At 51.9% G+C, this 23,267-nt stretch overlaps 1 protein-coding gene across 1 annotated transcript in view; it reads left to right on the top strand.

The window, feature by feature from the left end:
* TRIM62 (tripartite motif containing 62) overlaps positions 1 to 23,267 on the top strand; it is a 36,325-nt gene that overhangs the window by 5,752 nt on the left and 7,306 nt on the right. The window contains exons 3-5 of the mRNA XM_003127763.4: positions 11,874 to 11,969; positions 16,780 to 17,036; positions 17,983 to 18,098. Of these exons, the coding sequence (XP_003127811.1) occupies positions 11,874 to 11,969; positions 16,780 to 17,036; positions 17,983 to 18,098 (469 nt within the window). The remainder of the gene's footprint in view (positions 1 to 11,873; positions 11,970 to 16,779; positions 17,037 to 17,982; positions 18,099 to 23,267) is intronic.

Raw genomic sequence — 23,267 nt, 5'->3', positions numbered from 1 at the left:
CCCAAAGAAATAGCAAAACGACAAAAACAAAACAAAACAAAAACAAAAACAGAGCTGCAATGGGAACTCCAAGATTTGCTACAGAATTTTTGTCGTGTAAATAGCATGTGAGCGTGTGTGAGTGAGTGTGTGCGTGTGCGTGCCTTCCCTTTTTCTTCACTGCTGAGCACTGGACCACAGAGCCCAGGGGAGGGAAGAAGCCTCATCTCAGAAAGGTTTGGGGCTTCTCAGCCAGTACTTACTGAGCCCTAGCACCCTGCCTGGGAGGGCACTGAGCGCTCTTCTTGTATCGCCTCATTTAATCTTCATCATACCCTGTCGAATGGGTACTGTAGTTTACTCTTTTTACAGATAAATAAACAGAGGCTCAGAGGAATTTGGTGACTTGTTTTTGGTCACCCAGCTGGTTAATGGCAGGGACAGGGTTTGAAGCCTGGCTGACTGGGCCACTCTTAGCCTCTGAGCTGCCTCTGAAGCCTGGGTTGTTGTCTCCCCCACATCCGGCCTATCTTTGTATTTCAAGTATACTCAGCACAGGGTCGGGCAGAGGACACGGTCTGCCTGGGCCAGCTGATGCGCCGAGGGCAGGTGCTGGATGTCATCTTGGTCAGGCTTGGCATCCGGCTCTCTGGCCATCTCAGCTTCCTAACCTCCAGAGGAGGGATTGGATTCATTCCCAGCCACCCCCTCCATACCTCATGTGACCACTGGAGCCCTTCCCAAGGCCTCCTTCATGCCAAGGGAGACGGCAATGGGTCAGCCTTGAATGGGAGCCCTAGTGAGTTGGGCGTGGTGATCCAAAGACACTGAGGCAGCCACCTGGGGACAGAACAGAGCTGGGGACTGGATTCAGATCCTGATGCTGGCTTCTTCCAGCTGAGTGGAAGGGACTGCCTTCTCCACACCCTTTCCCAGCCTGGGAAGTGGAAATAAGAACAAAACTGTCCAGGAGTTCCCGTTGTAGCTCAGTGGGCCAAGGACCCAACGTTGTCTCTGGGAGGATGGGGGTTCAATCTCTGGCCTTGCTTAGTGGGTTAAGGATCCAGCATTACCCTAAGCTGCAGCGTAAGTCACAGATGCTGCTGGGATCCGGCCTTGCTATGGCTACACCTGCAGCTCCACTTCAACCTCTAGCCCAGGAACTTCCATATGTTATAGGTACAGCCATAAAAAGAAGAAGAAGAAGAAGAAAGAATAAAAGTAGTCCACTTAATGTGTAAAGAGGGAGAGAGAGAGTTGCCACCTAGGCAAAGTCAACTGATATGAAGGCACTTTATTTTGTACTGAGGATAGGGAGACAGCCAGATTGTCTGTGTTCCTGGGGAAGTGGCCTCTGTTGTTACTTTTCCCAGGAGAGGGCAGGATCTGTGTGCAAACAGCAGCCTCCATGGGGGCGAGGCTGGCAGTGAGTCAGACCCAAGGCTACTGCTGGCATCTCTACTTCCCTCTTCACAGGTGTCCGTGGGCAGCCAGGAAAGCCTTGTTCATCCAGGACACCTTGGCTAAGCACACGCCATGGTGTCGAAACTCAGAATTGAAGCTGGGGACCCAGGACGTTTATTTTATAGAGAGAAAAGGATCTGGTAGGAAGTGACAACAGAAAAAATAACAACCCTAAAAAAAAACCCCACTAGCCAGGGTGTGTTGGACACTTGTTATGTCGCAGGTGCTATTCTGGGTATTGAATCCTCACAGCAGCCCCTTTCTTTGCTCTGCTCCCTGAGTGGGACTAGGATCAGTCCCATTTCACAGATGAAGACGTTGAGGCTGAGAGATTCAGTAACTTGCCCAAGATCACACTGCCAAGTAGGAGGCAGAACTGGGATTCAGACTTGGGTCTCTCTGGCTCAGAACTCACCCTCCTCACCAACACACTAACTACCTCAGAGAGCATCCAAATGGGGAGGGATCTCATAATCCCTCCCCTTCCATCCTCTCCCCACTTTATAGATGGAGAAACTGACTTCCTGAGGCTGGTCCAGAGCTCAGCTCCCAGGACTCTCAGTCTGGTGCTGTTTTCACAGCATCAGGTATTTAACTTCTGCTTGAACACTGGGGTGGGTGTTAGTTTTGAAGATGGGTTCCATCTTGGGTTCAGGGATTCATTCAGTTATTTCTCCAGGTGACACTCCTGCTAGAACTGAGGGCCAGGTCCTGGGACAGGAGAGAGCAGGACAAGCTTGGCCTTGCTGTGGTTCTTGTGAGACAGGCCCAAAGGCTGCAAGATTGGGTCCCACCTATGCTCCTCTGGCTGTAACAGTTGCCCAGGTTCCCGTGGAGCCAACAGCTGAGTCAAGTCCTGAGAGTAGAGAGATAAGGCATTAAGAGGGAATAAAAATGGAGTTCCCTTATGGCTCAGCAGTGATGAACCCGACCAGTTTCCATGAGGACGCCTCGCCCAGTGGGTGGGGGATCCAGTGTTGCCATGAGCTGTGGTGTAGGTTGAAGACGAGGCTTGGATCTGGCGTTGCTGTGGCTATGGTGTAGGCTGGCAGCTGCAGCTCCAATTGGATCCCTAGCCCGGGAACTTCCATACTGCCTCAGGTGAGGCCCTAAAAAAAAAAAAAAAAGAGGAATAAAAACATCCATAGCCACCACTGCCTGGGTGCAGAGAGTACCAGGGGCAGGCACCCTTTCCTGTTTAATCCTCACAGCAGCCCTAGGAGGTGGGTCTCATTGCTCCATTTTATAGATGAGGAAACTGAGGCTCAGAAACTGTGCCTAAGGCCACACATCCAGTAAGTGTTGCTGAGGCTGGAACTCGGACTCAGATGATCTGAGTCTGACAAGGGGACAGGCGTGGAGGTGAGCCAGTGGTTCACTGTAGCTGGAGGGAGAGGGTGTGTTGAAAATCGAGGCCCCCTTAATGCACCACTCCCCATCCAAGGAGCTTGGACTTGATCCTGGAGATGCTGGGGAACCAGGAACAGGTTTGAGCAGACGAGGAGCATTATGGGCATTAAGTGGTGGCATGCAGGTGGGACTGGTGCTACATCCAGGAGAAGGGAAGCAGCCACAAGGTGCTGCCTGCCAGAGACCTTGAAGCTCAGAGTGGATTTTTTGTGTGTGTGCTTTTATTTAGGGCTGCACCCATGACATATGGAGGTTTCCAGGCTAGAGGTCCAATCAGAGCTGCAGCTGTCGGCCTACACCACAGCCACCGCAACGTGGGATCTGAGCCGCATCTGTGAACACCACCACAGCTCACAGTAGTGCTGGATCCTTAACCCACTGAGCAAGGCCAGGGATGGAACCTGCATCCTCATGGATACTAGTCAGGTTTGTTACCACTGAGCCTCAAGGGGAACTCCAAGGCTCAGAGTGGATTGGGGGAGAGGTTCAAAGACAGAGAAGAACTCTGAGAGTTCAGGTTTGTTGGGAGGAGCAGGAGCATCAGGGGTCTGGACCTAGAGGATGGACTTGGGGGAAAGGGGAAAAGAGAGGCAAGTTGAATTTGGCATGTGACGATCTGGGGCATCCTTGGGTCAGAGAGAGGAAGAGAAGGCAGTGCAGGGCACAGAGAGAGGAGGGGGCCTGGAGCATCTTCCGGGTGTCGCGCCACGCTGGCCCCTTGCAAAGGCATCATCTCGTTTAATCCTCATAGCATCTCCATGAGTGCCTCTCATCCTCATCTGAGAGATAAGGCTCTGAGAGGCGGACCCTGGGAGGGGAGGAAGTGATCTACCCAAGGGCACGCAGCCCGGATTCTGCCACCAAGTTTTTTGACACCAGAGCTCATGCTGTCTGCACTGGACCACACTTAGTGAGGAGAGTGAGGGGTCTGTGAAGTGGGGGCAGATGGTTTCTTGGAGCAGCTTTGTCTTTATGGTGGGGAGAGGGGTGGCCTTGCTGGAGGGGAGGCCTAGCCTTGGGGGCATGTGAGCCCTGGCTCTGGGTCTGCACCCTCAGCTGCTGCCCCAGTCCTGGCCTCTCTGAGCCTCTGGGAGTTCCAGAACCTCTCAGCTGACACATTTGCATAATTGTGTGCTGAGGTCTGTACCAGCCCCGCCTCTGCCCCCTCTCTAGAGGGGTGGGGGGCGGCAGACAGAGCTGTGGCTCTGCCCTCCAAGGGGCATTTCCTACCACCCCCATCCTGATTCCTGCCCTGCCCCCTCAGATGGGGCCTGCAGAGTCCAGCTCCCCAGGGCTGACTGACCTCCAGGGCCTCCTCCGCCCCCGCCCTCACCCCAGCCAGCCCCACTGGCCTTTCCGGCTTTGTGAAGCCACCCACATACCTGACTCCTGCCACCCCCAACGGCCCCCTACTTCCTGCCCACTTCCTGCCCATGCCCTGTGCCCCTGCCCGTCCTGTTCTCTCCCCTGGGAATGCTCTGACCCCATCCTGGAGACTCGAAGGGACCCTGCCCCTCCATCCATCTTTCCTGATCCTTCCATCAGAAATATACTTTCTCCAGGAAGCTCCCCCAGTTCTGAGTCTCTTTCACATACAATTATAATTATTGTGATGATAATGACAGTAGGCTGAGCCTCATGGCAGGGCATGTATGAAGTCACCTAATCCTCACAACAACCACAGAGCCAGCCCTGTCATTAGCTGCACTTTATAGATTTGGACACTGACGTGGGAGGGAAAGTGTCACGAACACAGCCAGGTTCCTAGGTGCTCCCTCTCCTTTTATCCTCTTCTCCCTGTGGTCTACCTACTGGCATGTCTTCCTCCCCTCCAACTGCAAACTCCTCAAAGGTAAGGGCTGTGTCTGCAGCCCCCTCAGTGGCGGGCACAAAACCTGACCGTGGGTTCCCAGACGTGATCACTCTCTTGAATGGAGCAGGAGGCAGAGCGGCCGAACAGTTTCCACCATGGGTTTTGGAGCCACTCAGATCCCAACTTCTGAGTCTTATGAGCTCTGTGACCTTAGGCAAGCTGCTTGACCTCTCTGAGCTTCCATTTCTCCCTCTGTGAGATGGAGATGATAAAGGCACTCACCTCATGAAGTTGTGAGAATTTGGTGACAATGACACCTGTGAAATTCAAACCCAGACCACATGGCCTCCAGACGTGGTCCTGAGCCTCCAGCATGGCCAGGGTCCTTCTTCACGGTTAGCTCTATCGCTTGGGCGTTTATCAACACTCTTCCTGTTTCCTGTCTGACCTCTGCTGGGAGGAAACTTTCCAGTTGGTTCTTTGTCAAGCTGTGTGGCCACTGGCCACTCAGTCCTTTTTCTTGGACCTCAGTTTCCTGTTCTAGAAATCTAGATGGTTGGACCATATGGTCCCTAGGGCCTCCTCTGGCTATCTGAGGAGGAAAGGAGGGGCCTGGATACAGCAAATGGTGGAGACGTGGAGAAGTGACCAAGGAGCCTCCTGGGGGACATGGTGACCACTCCATCTCCTGAGCACCTGCTGTATGCCAGGCTGTCCACTGTGAAGCTAACCACCTCTTACTCTTACCTCATTTCACCCTCCCAATCCTAGGAGGTATTATTATCCCCATTTCACAGGCAAGGGACTGAGACACAGACAGGCTAGGGTGCCTGCCCAAAGTCACACAGCTAGTAAGTGGCAGAGCCAGCCTCCTAACCCAGGGGATTGTGTCTGATCCCAGGCTTGGAAGGAGGGCAGGCAGGAGGGTAACAAAGCTCAGGCTGCCTCTTAGTCCTGCTCTGTGGGTTCTCTTTTTTGTTCTTCTGAAGTTAGCTGTTCTCATGGGCTCTGTAACCCACCTGGGGAGAGCTGCCTGCTAGGGTCTCCTCTCACCCTTTCAGAGGTGAGCACTGACCCAGCCCAACCTCTTCTCTCTGGGCAGACTTATCCTGCAAACTCTGTGCCTGGCCCTGTCCTAGGTACTGAAAGTGTACAAATCTACCAGACACAGCCCCCACCCTAAAATCCCATACCTCATGGGAAAGACCAACAGGTAATCTTGCAGTTCAAATGCAGGGTATGCTATATAGTGCGAGGGAAGGCTCTGCAAGCAGGATTGTCTGAGGACAGAATGGAGTTTGGGGTTCAGATTCTCAGTGAAGGTGAGATCTAATCTAGATCTCGCTCTCTCTCTTTTTTTTTTTTTTTTTTTGTCTTTTTTTTAGGGCCGCACCCTTGGCATATGGACGTTCCCAGGCTAGGGGTCTAATTGGAGCTACGGCTGCCAGCCTACACCACAGCTCACAGCAACGCAGGAGCAAGGCCAGGGATCAAACCTGCAACCTCATGGCTCCTAGTCGGATTCGTTTCTGCTGCACCACATCGGGAATTCCTGATCTAGATCTTACAACATGAGCATGAGCCTAACAAGTAGAGAAAACCCATTCGGGTAAGTCTTCCAGACAGGGAACAGCATGTGCAAAGGCCTGCAGGAGAGCACTGCCAGTCGCTTAGTGCATCTAGAGCGGCACTGTCCACTAGAACTTTCTAGGATAATGGAAGTATTCTGCAGCTGTGCCATCTGATACAGTAGCCACTGGTCACATGTGGCTATTGAGTACTTGAAATGTGCCACCAGTACAGCTGGGGCACTGAATTTCAATTTTATTTCGTTTGAACTCATTTGACTTTAAATAGCTACATGTGGCTAGTGGCTACGGTATTGAACAGTACAGGTCTGGGTGAAGAGAAAAGGCTGGGGATGAAATTTGGGGGCAATAGGGAAGGGCCTTCATGCCACACTCAGTCCTGGCATGCTTTTTCCCAGACAGTGTGGAAATCTGCAAAGGGACATGGGGGGAGAGAGCCATGGACATATCTGTCCTTTAAAATGATCACCCCAGGAGGTCTCATCTTGGCTCAGCGGTAACAAACCCGACTAGTATCCGTGAGGATGCAAGTTTGATCCCTGGCCTTGCTCATTAGGTTGAGGATCCCAAGGTGCCATGACTTATGGTGTAGGTCTCAGGCTCAGATCCAGCATTGCTATGGCTGTGGCGTAGGCCAGCAGCTGTGGCTCTGATTTGACCCCTAGCCTGGGAACCTCCATATGCAATGGGTGCAGCCCTAAAAAGACAAAAAATAAATAAAATAAAATAAAATTAAAATCGCTCTAGGGAGTTCCCGTCGTGGCGCAGTGGTTAACGAATCCGACTAGGAACCATGAGGTTGCGGGTTCGGTCCCTGCCCTTGCTCAGTGGGTTAACGATCCGGCGTTGCCGTGAGCTGTGGTGTAGGTCGCAGACTCGGCTCGGATCCTGTGTTGCTGTGGCTCTGGCGTAGGCCAGTGGCTACAGCTCCGATTGGACCCCTAGCCTGGGAACCTCCATATGCTGTGGGGGCGGCCCAAAGAAATAGCAAAAAAAAAAAAAAATCGCTCTAGCTGCTCTATGGGGCAGGGAGGAAATTGGGGCCACAGTCCAGAAAAGAAGTAATGAAAAACTTACTTAATAAACTGGGGCAGTGGGTGAAGAGAGGAGAGAACAATTTCCAGGGCCAAAAAAAAAAAAATTTAAGGGCCACACCTGTGGTATTTGGACATCTCCGGGCTAAGAGTCAAATCAGAGCTGGAGCCTACACCACAGCCACAGCAACACTGGATCCAAGCCACATCTGCGACCTATGCCACAACTTGTGGCAACACTGGATCCTTAACCCACTCAGCGAAGCCAGGGATTGAACCCGCATCCTCATGGACACTATGTCAGGTTCTTAACCACTGAGCCACAGCGGGAACTCCTCCAGGGCAAACTTGATGACTGATTGGATTGGTGGATCCCATGTGAAGGGTGACTCCCAGATTTCTGGCTTGGATGCAGGGTGGGTGGAGGTGCGGAACATGGAAGGGGAGATGGGGAACATGGAAGGTGGGGCAGTTTTGGGGTCCCCTACCACTATTCCACCTTTCACTGTGGTCTTAATAGCTGTGTCCCATCTTCCCCCCAGCTCGTCTGCACACCTCCTGAGGCATCATGAGTTGGGACTTATCCCCCAACCCTCTCCCCATTACTGACACAGCAGCACATGGGGCCCAAGGAGGCCCCAGTTAGTACTTTTGCAGAATGGACAAATGCCTGTTCTGTTGCTCCCAGGAGTCCTGTTGTTCCCTGGCCCTGAAAGCAGGGAGGAATTTGACCATGTCCCTGGGGTGCCTCAAGGGATGTGAGGAATGTGGCCTCCAGGGCAGTTTTCTCAGAGAATCTGAAGAGCTGCCTAAGTGGCTAGACCTCATGTGGATCCATGAGGACCACCAAGGGTGAAGGTTGTAGCACTCGGTTCATCTCCTCAAAATCTGCATCTCAAGCTGACCAAGCTGCAGAGACCCAAGGCCATCAGGGAGGAGCAGTCCTTCTGTGCCCTTAAGTAACCACCATCTGTTCCAAAGACTCAGATGCACATGAATCTATTAGGAATGACTTAGAGCTGTTAGGAAGAGAGAGCTGACTGAAGTAGCTGAAGTTAGATGGGGGTGTATTTCTCTTCCACGTGAAACAGGTCTGTAGTGCGGTGGTGTGCCAAGCCAGCTTGCCCTGGTTCCTGAGAAATGATTATGCAGATCTCTTCCCAGCTCAGTGTCTGCTGATCTCTTGAAACTGGCTTTGGAGTTCCCATTGTGGCTCAGTGAAAACAACCTGACTAGTATCCATGAGGATGTGGGTTTGATCCCTGGCTTCAGTGGGTTAATGATCCGGCATTGCCTCCAGCTGCAGTGTAGGTCGCAGACATAGCTCGGATCTGGCGTTGCTGTGGCTATGATGTAAGCTGGCAGGTGAAGCTTCGATTCGATCCCTAGCCTGGGAACTTGCACATGCTGCATTTGTGGTCCTAAAAAATAAGACAAAACAGAACAAAAAACCAACAAATGAAAAAAAGAGAGAAAAGAAAAGAAACTGGCTTTGGTGGGAAATTTTACAGTATACAAATTGATAAGCACTAGAAATCGGGGCTGCTTTTTTTTTTCTTTTTTTTTTTTTTCTTTTGGTCTTTTTGGGCTGCAGCATATAGAAGTTCCCAGGCTAGAGGTTGAATCGGAGCTGTAGCTGCCAGCCTACACCACAACCACGGCAATAGGGGATCTGAGCCCTGTCTGTGACCTATACAACAGCTCACAGCAATGCTGGATCCTTAGCCCACTGAGCAAGGCCAGGGATTGAACCTGCATCCTCATGGATACTAGTTGGGTTCGTTAACCACTGAGCCACAACAGGAACTCCAGGGCTGTTTTTCTTTTGTCCAGAGGGCAAGCTACCTATCGCATCACTGAATACAGTGATGATAAAGCCACCCCATCAGGGACTCAGGCTCCTTCTGGCTTCTATTTCTTTGCTTTCAGCCTGTCACATCCATCTTTCTGGTTGCCTTATGGCCTGAGATGGCCACCAGAGTTCCAGTCATTATGTCTGTGCCAGCTGTCTGCTCTAACCAAAACAGCTATTCTGATTTCTCTATCTAACCCTATTTTCACAGCTGGCTCCTCGTCATCCTTCACCCATCATCTCAGGTGTTACCCCCACAGAGACACCCTCCCTGACATCCTACCTAAATTCACCACCCATCCCACATTTTATTTCTCTAGGGCATAGACCATAATCAGTAACTAGCTGATTCTTTTATTCTTTTTCCTTTGTTATTGGTCTTCCCCACTAGACGATCCCTTTTGGTAGGGACTGTGTCTGCCTGGTTCTCTGCTGTGTCCCCAGTGCCTCAATAGTGCCTGGTACATCATAATTGCTCAATAAATAGTTGTTGAATGAATCAGGGATAGTAAGCAAAGATCATTTTGTTTTCCACATTCTTCCCTAAGCATGTCGTCATGACCATTTTCTCACGTTGCTATCTAGTCTGTATAATTAGTCGGACTAAATGTTTTTGGAGGGCCCTCCCTGCTCTGACAAGGTGAAAGAATGGGCAGGAGGTGAGTGCGAACAGGTAAGTCAGCTCCCTGGCATCACTCACAGACCAGGCTGATGGGGGAGCCCAGGCCCCACTGAGAAGCTGTTTGCATGGAAATTGACTCCCAAAGCGAACTTCCTTGAGCCCCATCTCAGTACCAGCCCATTGATGGATGGAGGCTATAAAGAGAAAATGGTAGGGAGGGCCTGCCCTGCATCGGGAGGGATAAAGGACCGCTAGGAGAACAACTAGCTATGATACAGTGGGCTAAATGTCCAGAAGTGCTGGAGGGCACTCACTTCCATACCTCATTCATTCATTTGACGAATAATTGTTGAAGCCCTACTATGTGCCAGGCCCTATTCTAAGTACTGGGGATAGAACAGTGAACAAGCCAGACAAGATTCTTGCCTTCATAACACTCACATTCCAGAGGAGGAGATAAGCTGTAAACACACCATCAAATAAATAAGCAAGGTCATGGACAGAGCAGGAAGTGCTACAGAGACTATGAGACAGGACGTGACGGAGGGCAGAAGGGATGCTACTGTACCTGGGCTGGTCAGGCAAGACCTCTCTGAGGAGGCAGCATCTGAGTTGATCCATGAATGGTACAAAGGAATCACTGAGAAAAAACCAGAGAGTGAAGTACATCAGGCAGAAGAAGCAGTGCGTGCAAAATCATGAGGCTGAAACAAGCCTTATGGAAGGAAGACCGCTCTGGCTGGATGGAGTCACAGGAGAAGGATGGTGGGACTAGGGCAAAGAGAATGAGGCACTTGCTGTAGATGCAAAATTGAACAAGAGGCCCCCAAACTCAGTAATCAAGGAGTTCCATTTGCGGCTCAATGGTAACAAACCCTACTAGTATCCATGAGGACGTGGATTTAATCCCTGGCCTCGCTCAGTGAGTTAAGGATCCAGCATTGCCGTGAGCTGTGTGTAGGTCACAGACATGTCTTGGATCCCGTGTGGCTGTGGCTGTGGTATAAGCCAGCAGCTACAGCTCCGATTCAACCCCTAGCCTGGGAACCTCTATTTGCTGCACCTGCAGCCCTAAAAAGAACAACAACAACAACAAAAAACCACGAACAAAAAAACAAGACGAAACAGAAAAACCTCAGTAATCAAGATGAATAATACTTAATGCAGTTTTAAAAAAATCAAAATTAACGCCAATAACTCCATGATGAAAAAAATATCAAAAATTTAAATAAAGACAAGATGACTAACCGTGTTGTCCTGAACTGTACTAGAACCAAAGGCAAAGGAAAATTCAGGAATACTGAGCCTTTCCTCATTTAAAATTTTGGCATGTCTATCATGGATTTTTGCTGGTGTTCATCATGGGCAACATCACTGTAGTAAATGTGTCACCTGGTGTCATGCTCATGACACCAGACTTCCTGAGTTCCAATTCCAGCAATTCCTTTACGTGCTTAGCTGTATGCTTTGGGGCCAGTTTCTTGACCTCTCTGTACCAGTTTCTCCATCAGAAAATGGGGATCACAGAATGCCTACCTCAGGGATATTGAGGGGATTTTTATTTTTTTTTTTGGCTGCACCTGGAGAAGTTCCTGGGCCAGGAATGGAACCCATGCCACAGTAGCAACCTGAGCCACAGCAGTGACAACACGGGATCCTTAACCTGCTGAGCCACCAGGGAACTCCTGCTGAGAGAATTAAACGGCCCAGTACAATCAAAGGTCTGAGAACAGTGCCTAGCCTACCAGAAATGCTCAGAGGAGGTTGGTAGTCTGTCATGGATTGTGGTACAGACTTGGTGCTGGTCAGAGGATTCTAAGCAAGGAGTCTTGGCTAGCAAATCAGGGTAGGGCAGAAAGCTCCAGGAGGTAGATTGGAATCAGAGACTAGGATGGCCAGGCAGGAGGTGGTTGCAAAACTCCAGATGAGAGACGGGAACGTACTGGAGACTTAGGAGACTACTACTTAGGACACTACGGGACTCAGTGCTCGGGGAGGGGAGAGAGGAGGCCAGGATAGCCTCCAGCGTCCTCAGCGGGCTCTGGGTCCCCACGGAATACCCGGGCCGGCTCTGGCCCCTGCCCCCATCCCAGCCTTGTCTGTGTTCCAGAGGGAGCTGAAGGAGCAGCTGCAGGCCCTTCAGGACAGCGAGAGGGAACACACCGAGGCGCTGCAGCTGCTCAAGCGACAGCTGGCAGAGACCAAGGTGAGCCTGGTCGGGACGAGGGGGCGGTCCTGGCGGAGGTGGGGGCGTGGCTTTGTGGGGGCAGGGCCAATTGGGAAGTTGAAGGACGGGGACTGGGGCCCGCTGTGGGGGCGGGGCTTCGAGGGTCCTAACGCCAGGTGAGAGGGGCGGGTGCGGAGATGAGGCGGAGCCCTCACTGGGCTTCTGCGAAGGTAAAAGGGCCGGGAACCCATCCAAGGTCAGTGAGGGCAAGAATGTGGGCTGGTGCCTGCGTTAAAGAGAGGACCCTTTCTCCCTTCCTGCTTTGGGTTAAAGTTGAGGTGGGACCAGGGACCCTCTGGAAAAACCTGGCGTCCCATAAGGCTGGAAGAATGTGCCTAGGCTCTTTTTTCCTCTCCTGTTATTATTATTTTTTTTTGTCTTTTTGTCTTTTCTAGGGCCGCATCCGAGGCATATGGAGGTTCCCCGACTAGGGGTCTAATTGGAGCTGTAGCCTCTCGCCTACTCCAGAGCCACAGCAACACTGGATCCGAGCCGCGTCTGCAACCTACACCACAGCTCACGGCAACGTCGGATCTTTAACCCACCCAGCGAGGCGAGGGCTCGAACCCGCAACCTCATGGTTCCTAGTCGGACTTGTTAACCATTGAGCCACGATGGGCATTCCTTCTCTCTTGTTATTAAACATCGCCTGAGAAGCCAACCTGAAAATGTTATTGAGGGCCCTCCTGATGATTTGTGGTTCAGCTTGGTATCAGCTCCCCTCTTAAACTCAGACTGGAGATGCAGAAAAGTAGGGTCAAACCCTGCAGGCTCTAGCCATAGTGATTTAAAAAGAAAAGCCTTGTTCCTTGACCTGAGATCCTGAGAGGAAGGTCATGGTTTCTGACCAACCACTAACACATTGTGTGACTTTGGGTAAATTGCATGCTTTTCTGGGCCCCTAGTCTTCCCATCTGTGCAGTGGGGATTCTGCCAGACCCCTTGCAGCCCTGATGTTCCGGATCCTAGCACACTTCCCAGGGACTCAGACGGGGCAAGGCGTGCTTGGATTTCTGCTGTCCTTCGGGGACCAAGTGCCAGGACCCAGGCCTGGCTGCTAGGCTCTCTGGTGATTTCAGCGTGGCTGCACTCATTTGCAGGGGTGGCGCTGCCAGCAGCAGCTGGAGCAGAGCCTTAGGAATGCTCTGGGCCTCCAGAGGTCACGCTGGGGCCTGGAAAGGCCATTGGAGATCCAGACCAGTGCCCCAGCGTAGCCACCAACCCACTGTGGGGTCTCAGGGAGGTCATGGCAAACATTTCTTCAGAGAACATTCTGGAGTGCCTCCAGGCAGGCCCCTCAGTGGGCAACAGATGAGAAACAGTCACAGGACTCTGGCCTCTCTGCTTCTCACAGCCTCAGTTTCCCCATCTGCCTGGTGATCCTGTACCTCTCAGGTGAAGAGAAGCAATGGAAGCCTCTCTCTGGATCCAAGGCGAATATTATGGTCTGTTTCTCCTCTCCCCGCCCCCCCCCATTGTTTTTCTCCACTGACCTCTTCCTCCCCTGCCTTCCTGTCCATCTGTCTACCTCTGGGGGTCCTGTGGGGCCACCTCCCCCTCCAGTTCCCCAGCCCTGCTTCCTGTCTGGACTGGGGTGTTTATATAAGACATGCCTATGGAAGCTTTGGAGGTCATATTTCACCTGGTGCCTGACTCGGCTTTCCTGCGGCGCCTGCCCCTCCAATGGCCTGGCCTGAGGGCCCATCTGATCTCCCTCCCCAGGCCCAATGTTTTCCTTGGTCGGCCCTGACCGAGTGACGCATTCCTGGCAGGGTATTTTTCTGAGATGGCCCCCGCTCCTCCAAGCCTCCCTGTGTTCCCAGGGTTGTGGTGGGCCGAGGTGGGGGCTGCTTTCTCAGTCATGGCACTAAATGGATTGGGGGTGGGGCGGGGCGGGCTCTGCCCTAGAAAAAACTAGAATAAATGGGGCACATCAGTTCAGCTGCAGCTTTCTCTGCGCTGGGAATTGTGTTCCCCATTCATTGTCTCGCCGAGCTCTACAGAATGTCGCTTCCATGACTGCAGGATTCCCCAGAACCTACACAGTGCCTAGCGTGCAATAAATAGTCGTGGAACAAATGAGTGGGGAAGAAATACACCTTTTGAGGTAGGAATGGTGGTTGTCTCCCTTTCATCGGAAAGGAAACTGAGGCTCAAGGAGGTGGAAGGACAGGCCTGAGGCCCCACAGCTAGTAAGTAGCTAATTGAGAGCTTCCAGTCTAATTCTCTCTGAGGTTAGGGCATATTCCAGCCTCATGCTGGGATGTCCTCAGCACAATGGCTTTGTGGGCTGCAGGCCAGGTAGGCCTGGAAAACCTATCAGAGACATACTTAGGGCTCCAGGGGTGGCTGTCACTCTGATGTTCCACTTCTGAGCCGTCCTCTCCCAGCCTCTTTCTTGCTTCTTGTCTTGGGGACACTGGGCCTCCATCCCGGGCCCCCACCCTGGGAAGAAGATGGAATCTGTACCCACCTCTGCGGAGCAATCTTGGGCAAGACCCTTCCCTTCCTCAACTCTCAAGCGGGTCCTAACTGCCCACCTTGTGCCAGGCCCTAGGATGAGCACAGGGGATGCAAGCCTAAGAAAGATTCCTACCCAGGAGGGGTTCATCCACCAGCTGGAGAGCCACATAAAATGTGGGGCAGTATTTTAAGAATATGTACAAAGTGCTGTGGGAACACTGAACTACATATTGCCTGAGAAAGTTAGGGAGGGTATCACAGACAAGGTGGCTTTTGATCTGGGCTTTGCAGGATGAGTAGGAGTCTGCCAGTTGATTAATGTGTTTGTTGGGGAAGGAGTCCACTCTAAGCAGGTGGAATTCCAGTGCAATGGCACTAGGGAGGTAAGCTGGGATCAGATCGAGACTTGGAATTACAGGCTAAGGAATGTAGCATTGTACTAGTCATTGAGGAGCCCAAAAATGTTCCTAAACATGAGATCAGCTGTGACCTGGTTTGCAAGTTAGAAGGATCAGGCTGGTGGCAAGTTTGTGGGCAAAAATGTGGAGTTGACAGGTGGATCCAGTGAGCTGGTGGGACCCCCAGGCATGTGTGGAGGAGGCAGGTGGAAAGATGAAGGTGGCACTCAGGGGACACGTGAGACCTTCAATATGCACTTGGAAGCCATCATCAAAGCAGCAGGAGTTAAAGACAAGGAAGGGTGTGTGGGATGAGAAGAAAAGGATCCAGCCTCAGGTGAGAAGGAAAGGCAGCCACCTTGGGAACATGGGTGGCAGGGAGGGCGCAGCCACAGAGGTGGGAGGCAAACCAGAATTTTCAGTTAGGAGAGGGTGGCCATTGGGCCAGAGCTGCCTCACACTGGGGGAGGAGGAGCCGGAAGGGGCGGCTGTGAGATACAGGGTTCTTGGGGGGCCGCCACAGATGTACAGGGAGGGCAGGCCCCCTCTTCATCACCACGACCTGCGGCTGCAGAAGCCTCGGCCCTCCCTGGGTGAGGGGGCTCAGGGAGGCCACAGGCAGCCTAGCCATTCATCTCCAGCCTCTCCCCCACCCCCTTTGTCTGGCTGGCGCTCTGGGTGGGCATGCGCAGGGAGGCTGGCCCTCTGCCAGCAACTCTTCCTGCCGCGACGGGAGGGAACAGGCCCTAATTGAGCCTTTGTTGAGCCTCCCACAGAGCCTTGGGCACTGAACACAGCGGGGTCCCTGACTCCTTGAACTCCCAGCCAGAATCCCACAAAGTCAAATTGCAGAGGCAGGCCCCACACACTGCTGCAGCCACCGCACTCATACCTCGTGTCATCCGGCCTCTTACTGTTCTCTCGGCCTGCTCCTCGCACCCCCAACTGACATCCTGCCCAGCCTTCAGGCCCCCGCTCAGAAGCCATCTCTCTACAAAGACTTCTACGATGTGCCTGTTGGAATGTTTTAATAACCAGGCTCTTTGCACCTCAAACGGTGCCATGTGCTTTGTGAATGTTCCCTCATTTTCCATGCAGTGAACTTGTGTTACCCTTTTCCCAGATAAGAAAACTAAAGTTCAGAGGTATCAGGCAACTAAGGTCACCACAGCTGGAGACCCAGAGCCGTTGGGCACCAAAGTTGTGCCTTTTATCACTGAATCCCCTCCCGGGCCTGGCAGGGCCTTGGGCACAGAGAGAACCACACAAGTCCATGCTTGCCCCTTGTGATGATGGCTTTAACCTCTAGCTCTTGTTCCCTGGCCAGAGGGTCTCAGGGTGGCAGGACAGGGCAAATGACCACGGAGCTTTGCCCAGCACACTGCCATTTATACAGCTGAATCTATGACCTTGTCATCTTTGCTTGTGCCCCGTGAGTGATTTTTTTTTTTAAATAAAGATTTTGTTGTCTCCCAGACTGAACTCACCATCTTCTCCCTGCCTAACACCCCCCGCCACCACCGGCATCTCCTGCCAGCTTCCCCATCCTTCCCTCCCCCAAGCCAGAAATCTGGACGTCATCTTCACACCTGTCTCTCCTGCACCCCTACAGCCAGCCAGTTGGTCACCAGGGCCAAAGAGGCTTCCCCACAAATATCTTTCAAGCCTTGTCTGTCTGATGCTCCTTTAGATCAAGCCTCACTGTCTCACCTGGACCATTTCATTCATTTCCTAATGAAGACAAGTTATTTGCTGTCCCTGGCCATCAGTTCTCTCCTGCCACCATGCTTTTGTACATGTCATCCCCCCACCAAGCGTGCCTTTCCCACCCTTGCCTCTCTGTGTGCCAGGACCCTCGATTGCCTCCTCTCACTGAGGGGTCCCCCCATCCACCCTCTCTGACTAACCCCTGAAGACTCTCTCCACAGTCTTCCACGAAAAGTCTGCGGACTACCATTGGGGAGGCCTTTGAGCGGCTGCACCGGCTGCTACGGGAGCGGCAGAAGGCCATGCTGGAGGAGCTGGAGGCAGACACGGCCCGCACCCTGACTGACATCGAGCAGAAAGTCCAGCGCTACAGCCAGCAGCTGCGCAAGGTGCAGGAAGGGGCCCAGATCCTGCAGGAGCGCCTGGCTGAAACCGACCGGCACACCTTCCTGGCCGGGGTGGCCTCGCTGTCTGAGCGGTAAGTGCCCTCCTGCCTGGGGTCTTTCCCACATGGGTGTCCCCTCTTTGGCCCCTGTGGGCTGGTGGGATTGGAGACGGATGGGATAGTCAGCAGAGAATTCATTCATTCAAATCTCCATCAAACGTACAGGACATCTGCTGTGTGCCAGAGCCTGGGGTAAAGGCTTTACATATTCATATTATTTTATTTATGTGTTTTATACCATGCCCATGGCATGAAGAAGTTCCCTGGCCAGTGATTGAATTTGTGCCACAGCAGCAACCTGAGCCACAGCAGTGACATTGCCAGATCCTTAACCCCCTGAGCCACCAGGGAACTCCAATTTTATATATATAATATTTATAATCATGTAGGCTATTACTTGTGTTATTTATATTATATTACAAATATGTGTTTTTGTATTATCTATTACTTGTTATAACAATGATATTACATTATAATAAATAGTAATATTTATATTCTTCTAACCCTACTGGCCACCTGGAGATAGTCATCACTATCATCCCCATTTCACACATGAAGACACTGAGGCGCAGAGAAGCTAGAGCAACTGGCCAAGGCCTTTCATCTAGTATGTGGAGGAGCCAGGATTCAAGCCCTCTGGTTCCATAGCCACCTTTAATAATAATAACACTTAATTATTGGTTTGTTAATGACCAGTTCTGATGTCATGTATTCCACGCTGACTATGAGCCAAGCATTGCACAAACATTATGCCATGTAATCTTCACAAGCCTAGGAGGCAGGTGTAACCACAGCACCCATTTTAAAGATGAGGAAACTGAGGGTAATAGCTAAAGAAGTAGGAATTGACACAAGCAGGCACTTGAGTCTGGGTCTGGCAGACCTCCCATGCCTGACCCCGCCCTATGTCGGCTGCCCTGAAGGTGCTGGGACAGGAATCCAGCCCTCAGTTCTGCTTGCTCGCTTGCTCTTGTTCCAGGCTCAAAGGGAAAATCCATGAGACTAATCTGACCTACGAAGACTTCCCAACCTCCAAGTACACAGGCCCCCTGCAGTACACCATCTGGAAGTCCCTGTTCCAAGACATCCACCCAGGTAAGGCCCTTCCTGCCACTCACTACGGGGACCCGCGGAGAGGCAGGGATTATCATGGGTCAGAGCCAGAGGGGCAGAGCCCCGCCCAGTCCCCTGCTCTGCACATGGCCTGGGGGCAGGGCACAGGATGAGAAGACTGCCTTGCTGAGCACCTGCTGCGTCCCAGGGCCTGGGTTAGGCACCTGCCCCATCGCTCAGCCCAGTGAATCTTCTTACAACCCCAGGAGGTAGGTTTTACTAGTGTCCCCATTCTCTAGATGAAGAAACTGAGGTCCTGGGCAGTTCATTCATTCACTCTATAAAACACATCAAGCACCTACCTCACACCAGACCCTATTCTACGTTCTGGAGATAGAGCAGTGAGCAAAACAGGCAGAATTTCCTACCCTCGTGGGTCTTACTTATACCCTAGGGTGTGAGAGAGAAAGAAACCAAAAGTCAATAAGTAAAATACATAGTTGATTAGATAATGATAAAAGGAAGGGAGCCAGGGGATGTAGAGCAGGACAGAGCATTTAGATACGGGATCCAGTTGGAAGACCTCACTGAGAAGGAGGCATTGAAGTAAAGACCTGAAGAAAGAAGAGTGCAGGTATTTGAGGAAAGGGTGTTCCTGGCAGTGGGAATAGCAAGTGCAAAGGCCCTGAGGCAGAAGCAAGCCTGGCACGTTCAAGGAGCCTAGTGTGGCTGCAGTGGAATGAGTGAGAGGGAGCGTGGAGGTGAGGAGGTCAGGGAGGTAGCAGTCGCCAGACCCCTGACCATGAGGGCCTATGGGCTCATGTGAAAACTTTAAATTTTATGCTGACTGAGATGAGAGCCATCGGAGGGTTTGGGGCAGTGAAGTAACCTGAGCTGGCCTAAGTTTTTACTATCGTTCTGTCTGCTGGGTTGAGAATAGACTGCAGGGGGTAAAGGGTGGAGGCTGGAAACTGGATAGGAGACTCCTGCAATAACCCAGGTAAGAGATGCTGGTGACCTGCAGCCGGGTGGTGGCCGTGGAGGTGGTGAGAAGCCATCGGATGTAGGATCTATTGCGAACATGTCGTGAACAGACAACCAACAGGATTTGCTAATGGATCACATCTCAGGTGTGAGGGGGGTAAAAAAAGACAAGGAAGGAGTTCCCATCGTGGCGCAGCGGTTAACGAATCCGACTAGGAACCATGAGGTTGCGGGTTCGGTCCCTGCCCTTGCTCAGTGGGTTAAGGATCCGGCGTTGCCATGGGCTGTGGTGTAGGTTGCAGACGTGGCTCGGATCCCGCGTTGCTGTGGCTCTGGCGTAGGCCGGTGGCTACAGCTCTGATTCAACCCCTAGCCTGGGAACCTCCATATGCCGCGGGAGTGGCCCAAAAAAAAAATAGCAAAAAGACAAAAATAATGATAATAATAAAAAATAAAATAAAAAAATAAAAGTAAGGATGCAATATTAGACCAAAATTAAGAAAAAAAAAAAAAAAGACAAGGAAGACTACGATTTTGGCCAAGGTGACGGGGAGGATGGAGTTGCAAGCACATGAGGTTTGCAAGGCCAATTCGATGTCTCCGTGCAGACGCAGAGAAGGCTGTGGGAGTGATGGGCCTGCAGTACAGGAGGAAGGTCAGGGCTGGCGTCATCAGCACGTGGACAATACTGAGTGAGCCTGGATGAGATCACCTAGGAAGCTGGGGCAGAGAGAAGAGAGAGAGAGCCAGTAACATTTGGAGCCCTGGGGCACTCCTAGAAGTTAAGGACAGGAGGGGGACCCATCTGAGGAGACTGAGAAGGAACAGCCAGAGAAGTAGGAAGACCTGGCTTTGTCCTGGAAGCCAAGAGGAGAAAGCGTTTCGAGGAGGAGAGAGTGGCTAGTGGCGGCAAGGCTGTGTGGGAGGCCAGGAACTGACTGTTCTCTGTGTCTGGCAACATGGAGGTCCTTGGTGACCTTGACAAGAGCTGCTTCGGTGGAGTGATAGGGGCAAGAGCCTGACCAGAGGCCATCCAAGGGAGAATGAGAGGAAGTGGGGACCATGCTTTCAAAGAGTTTCATTTAAGGGAAGGGGCGAGAATGTGGCAGCTGCTGTTTGTTTAAGATAGAAGAAATAGGAGTTCCCTTCGTGGCATGGTGGTTAACAAACCCAACTAGGATCCATGAGGATGTGAGTTTGATCCCTGGCCTCGCTCAGTGGGTTAAGAATCTGGCGTTGTCATGAGCTTGTGGTATAGGCTGGCAGCTGTAGCTCCAATTCAACCCCTAGCCTGGGAATTTCTCTATGCCGCAGGCACAGTCGTAAAAAAGCCAAAAAAAAAAAAAAAAAAAAAAAAAAAAAGATGGAAGAAATGACAGCATATTGGGGGAGGTGGGGTTGGGGCATGGAAAAGTTCCAGTAGAAGGCGGCAGAATTGAGGATGAAGGAGCGAGTTGCTGGAGGGACCGCCAGGAGTGGGATCCACCGCTGCCTCTCCTGGAGAAGGTAGAACAGGTGGACACTGAAGCAGAGGGGACAGTGATAGGAGCTTGTGGGGGTTGTGAGAGCTTCACGTCCCCAGTGAGGGAGCAAGCAAGGTTGTCCGCTAAGATGAGGACGGGCTAAAGGAGGTAACGGGAGGTTTGCCGAGAGAGGAGAAAGTCTGAAATGGGTTTTTAGTAGAGTTGGTAAATTCTGGGACTGGTAGATAAACACCCTCCTGAAATCACACAACCCTCAAGGGCATCAGAGTCGAACCCGTTGGCAGCAGGAACCTTCCGTGTTCCTAAGTCAGGCCCAGTGTCCTTTCTTTATTTTTCTCTCTATGACTGCACCTGTGGCATATGGAAATTCCTGGGCTAGGGGTCAAATGAGAGCTGCAGATGCCAGCCTACACCACAGCTACAGCAAGGCTGGATCCAAGCCATCTGTGACCTACTCTGCAGCTTGTGACAACACCAGGTCCTTAACCCACTGAGAGAGGCTAGAGATCAAACACATATCCTTATGGAGACTATGTCTTAACCTGCTGAGCCACAACAGGAACTCTCACGATGTCCTTTAGAGGTGAGACAAGGGTAGGGTATAGGAGGGACTTCCACCAAAGATGTAGACACTGTTATTATCATTTTTAGATGAGGAAACTGAGGCACAAGGCGCTTAGAAACTTGCCCATGGTCACGTTCTGTAAATGGTACAGCCAGGATTTAAACCCAGATCTGGTAGACTCCAGAGCCTGTGTCCTTACCTGCTAAACTAACCAGGCATTCTCTGGCCTCATACCAACCCAAGAAGGCTGCTGGGGAGGCTGAGGCTCAGAGAGGCTCATTGATTTTCCAAGGTCACACAGCAATCAGAGCTCTTTCCATCTGTCCAGATTCATTCTTTGGATCCACAAACATTGAAAGTCCTTTGAGGCACTTTCAGGGATCGGGGAGACAGATGGGAAAACAGAACCTGACAGTCCAGTGGGACAAGGGCCATGATGAGAGAGTTACATGGGGCCTTAGGAGCCCAGAGGGACAACAGGAGACTCTGGATGGGCAGGGAGGGGCCAGGGGAATGCTGAGCAGATGATGTTTGAACTGAGGGCTTTCCCACCCAAGGAAGGGTGGGGCCTGAAGGTGCCTCCGGCCAGTCCCTGACGTTGGGCGCTACGGGGAGGGCAGAGGCGTGAATGATCCCAGGATGCTCCTGATTGGGCCTTCAGGTACAGATGGAGAGGGGCTGAGGACAGTCACTGAGGGTGTGAATGCTGGACAGAGATGGGGCTCCCCTTAGGTGATCGAAGGCCTCATTTGATACATCATTACTGGTTTCACGAAAGCGAAGGGACACCTCCTCGTACTCCTAAATCTGGATCTGTGCCCTCATAGTAATTGGGGGAAGGGCCCATTTGCCCCCAGATGGCATGGGGCTCTTGGCTATCCTCTGGGGGTAGGAGCTGCCCTGTGTGCTCCCAACCCTGGAGGTTCCAGAACCCAGCAGGGTCGTAACCACACGGGAGTGAAGCATCATAACTCAAGTAGGCAAGAAGCCGGTCCTGGGGTCCTGTTCCCTCCCCTGACCCAAGGAAGCCCCTCAGGCAGATGGTCTCAGGAGGTCTATTTATCTCAGCGGCCACCTGCCCGCCCCTGCCACAGCTCAGAGAGATAATCCAGGCACCTCGACCTGACAGTCGAGGCCCTGTGAGATCTGGGCCGGGCCATTCTCTCATTCTCCCCTCTATATCACACTCACTCAGCCACGCTGAACCATCTTCAGGTCTTACATGAGTTGTATTCCTTCTCCTCCAGACTTTTACACATGCTTTTCCCTTGTTCCCTTTGCTTAGAACCCTCTACCCAAACCTCAGCCTTTTTTTTTTTTTTTTTTTTTTTTTTGCTTTTTAGGGCCATATATGCAGCATATGGAAGTTCCCAGGTTAGGGGATGAATCAGAGCTGTAGCTGCTGGCCACAGCCATAGCCACAGCAACACCAGATCCGAGCCACATCTGTGACCTATACCACAGCTCACAGCAACACCAGATCCTTAACCCACTGAGCGAGGCCAAGGATCGAACCCGTAGTCCTCATGGCTACTGGTCGGGTCCATTACTGAGCCACAACGGGAACTCCCAAACCTCAATCTTTGATGACTAACTCTTACTCTCCTTCACATCTTAGTTTATAAACACCTCTTCTGGGAAGCCTTCCTGGAATTCTCCTCCAGACTTTTTTTTTCCTGGTCTCACTGTTTCTTTAATATCTACATGGCTGTCTCTCTCACAAGACCGTGAGCTCTGAGGGGTTAGGGGCTGGGTCTGATTCATCACTATACATCCCAGCAGCCAGCACAGCAAATGTTTGTTGATGAATGAATAAGGAAATGAATGATTCCTGGTCTCAGTTCTGTTGCCAGAATAGTGCTTGGCATTAGATAGGTGCCCCATAATTATTTGTGGGATGAAGGAATTCGCTGCACATCCTTGGACAAGTCACTTCCTCCTCTGAGCCTCAGTTTCCTCCTCTGTATTAGAGGGATGCTAGTGTTCCCTTTGACTCCTTCACAAGTGAGCAAATGGCCATGGGACCTTGCTGATTGCCCCAGGGCAGGGTTTCTCAGCCTGAGCAGTGTTGACATTTGGGGCTGGATAATTCCTTGTCTTGGGAGCTGTCCTGATGGGATGCGGCTAGATGCTGCACCCCCCGCCTCCCACTTGGTTGTGTCTCCAGACCTTGCCAAG

This window comes from Sus scrofa, chromosome 6, assembly GCF_000003025.6.
Source record: "Sus scrofa isolate TJ Tabasco breed Duroc chromosome 6, Sscrofa11.1, whole genome shotgun sequence".
NCBI lineage: Eukaryota > Metazoa > Chordata > Mammalia > Artiodactyla > Suidae > Sus > Sus scrofa.
The sequence above is the reverse complement of the archived record's forward strand: the minus strand, read 5'-3'. Positions and strand labels throughout refer to the sequence as shown.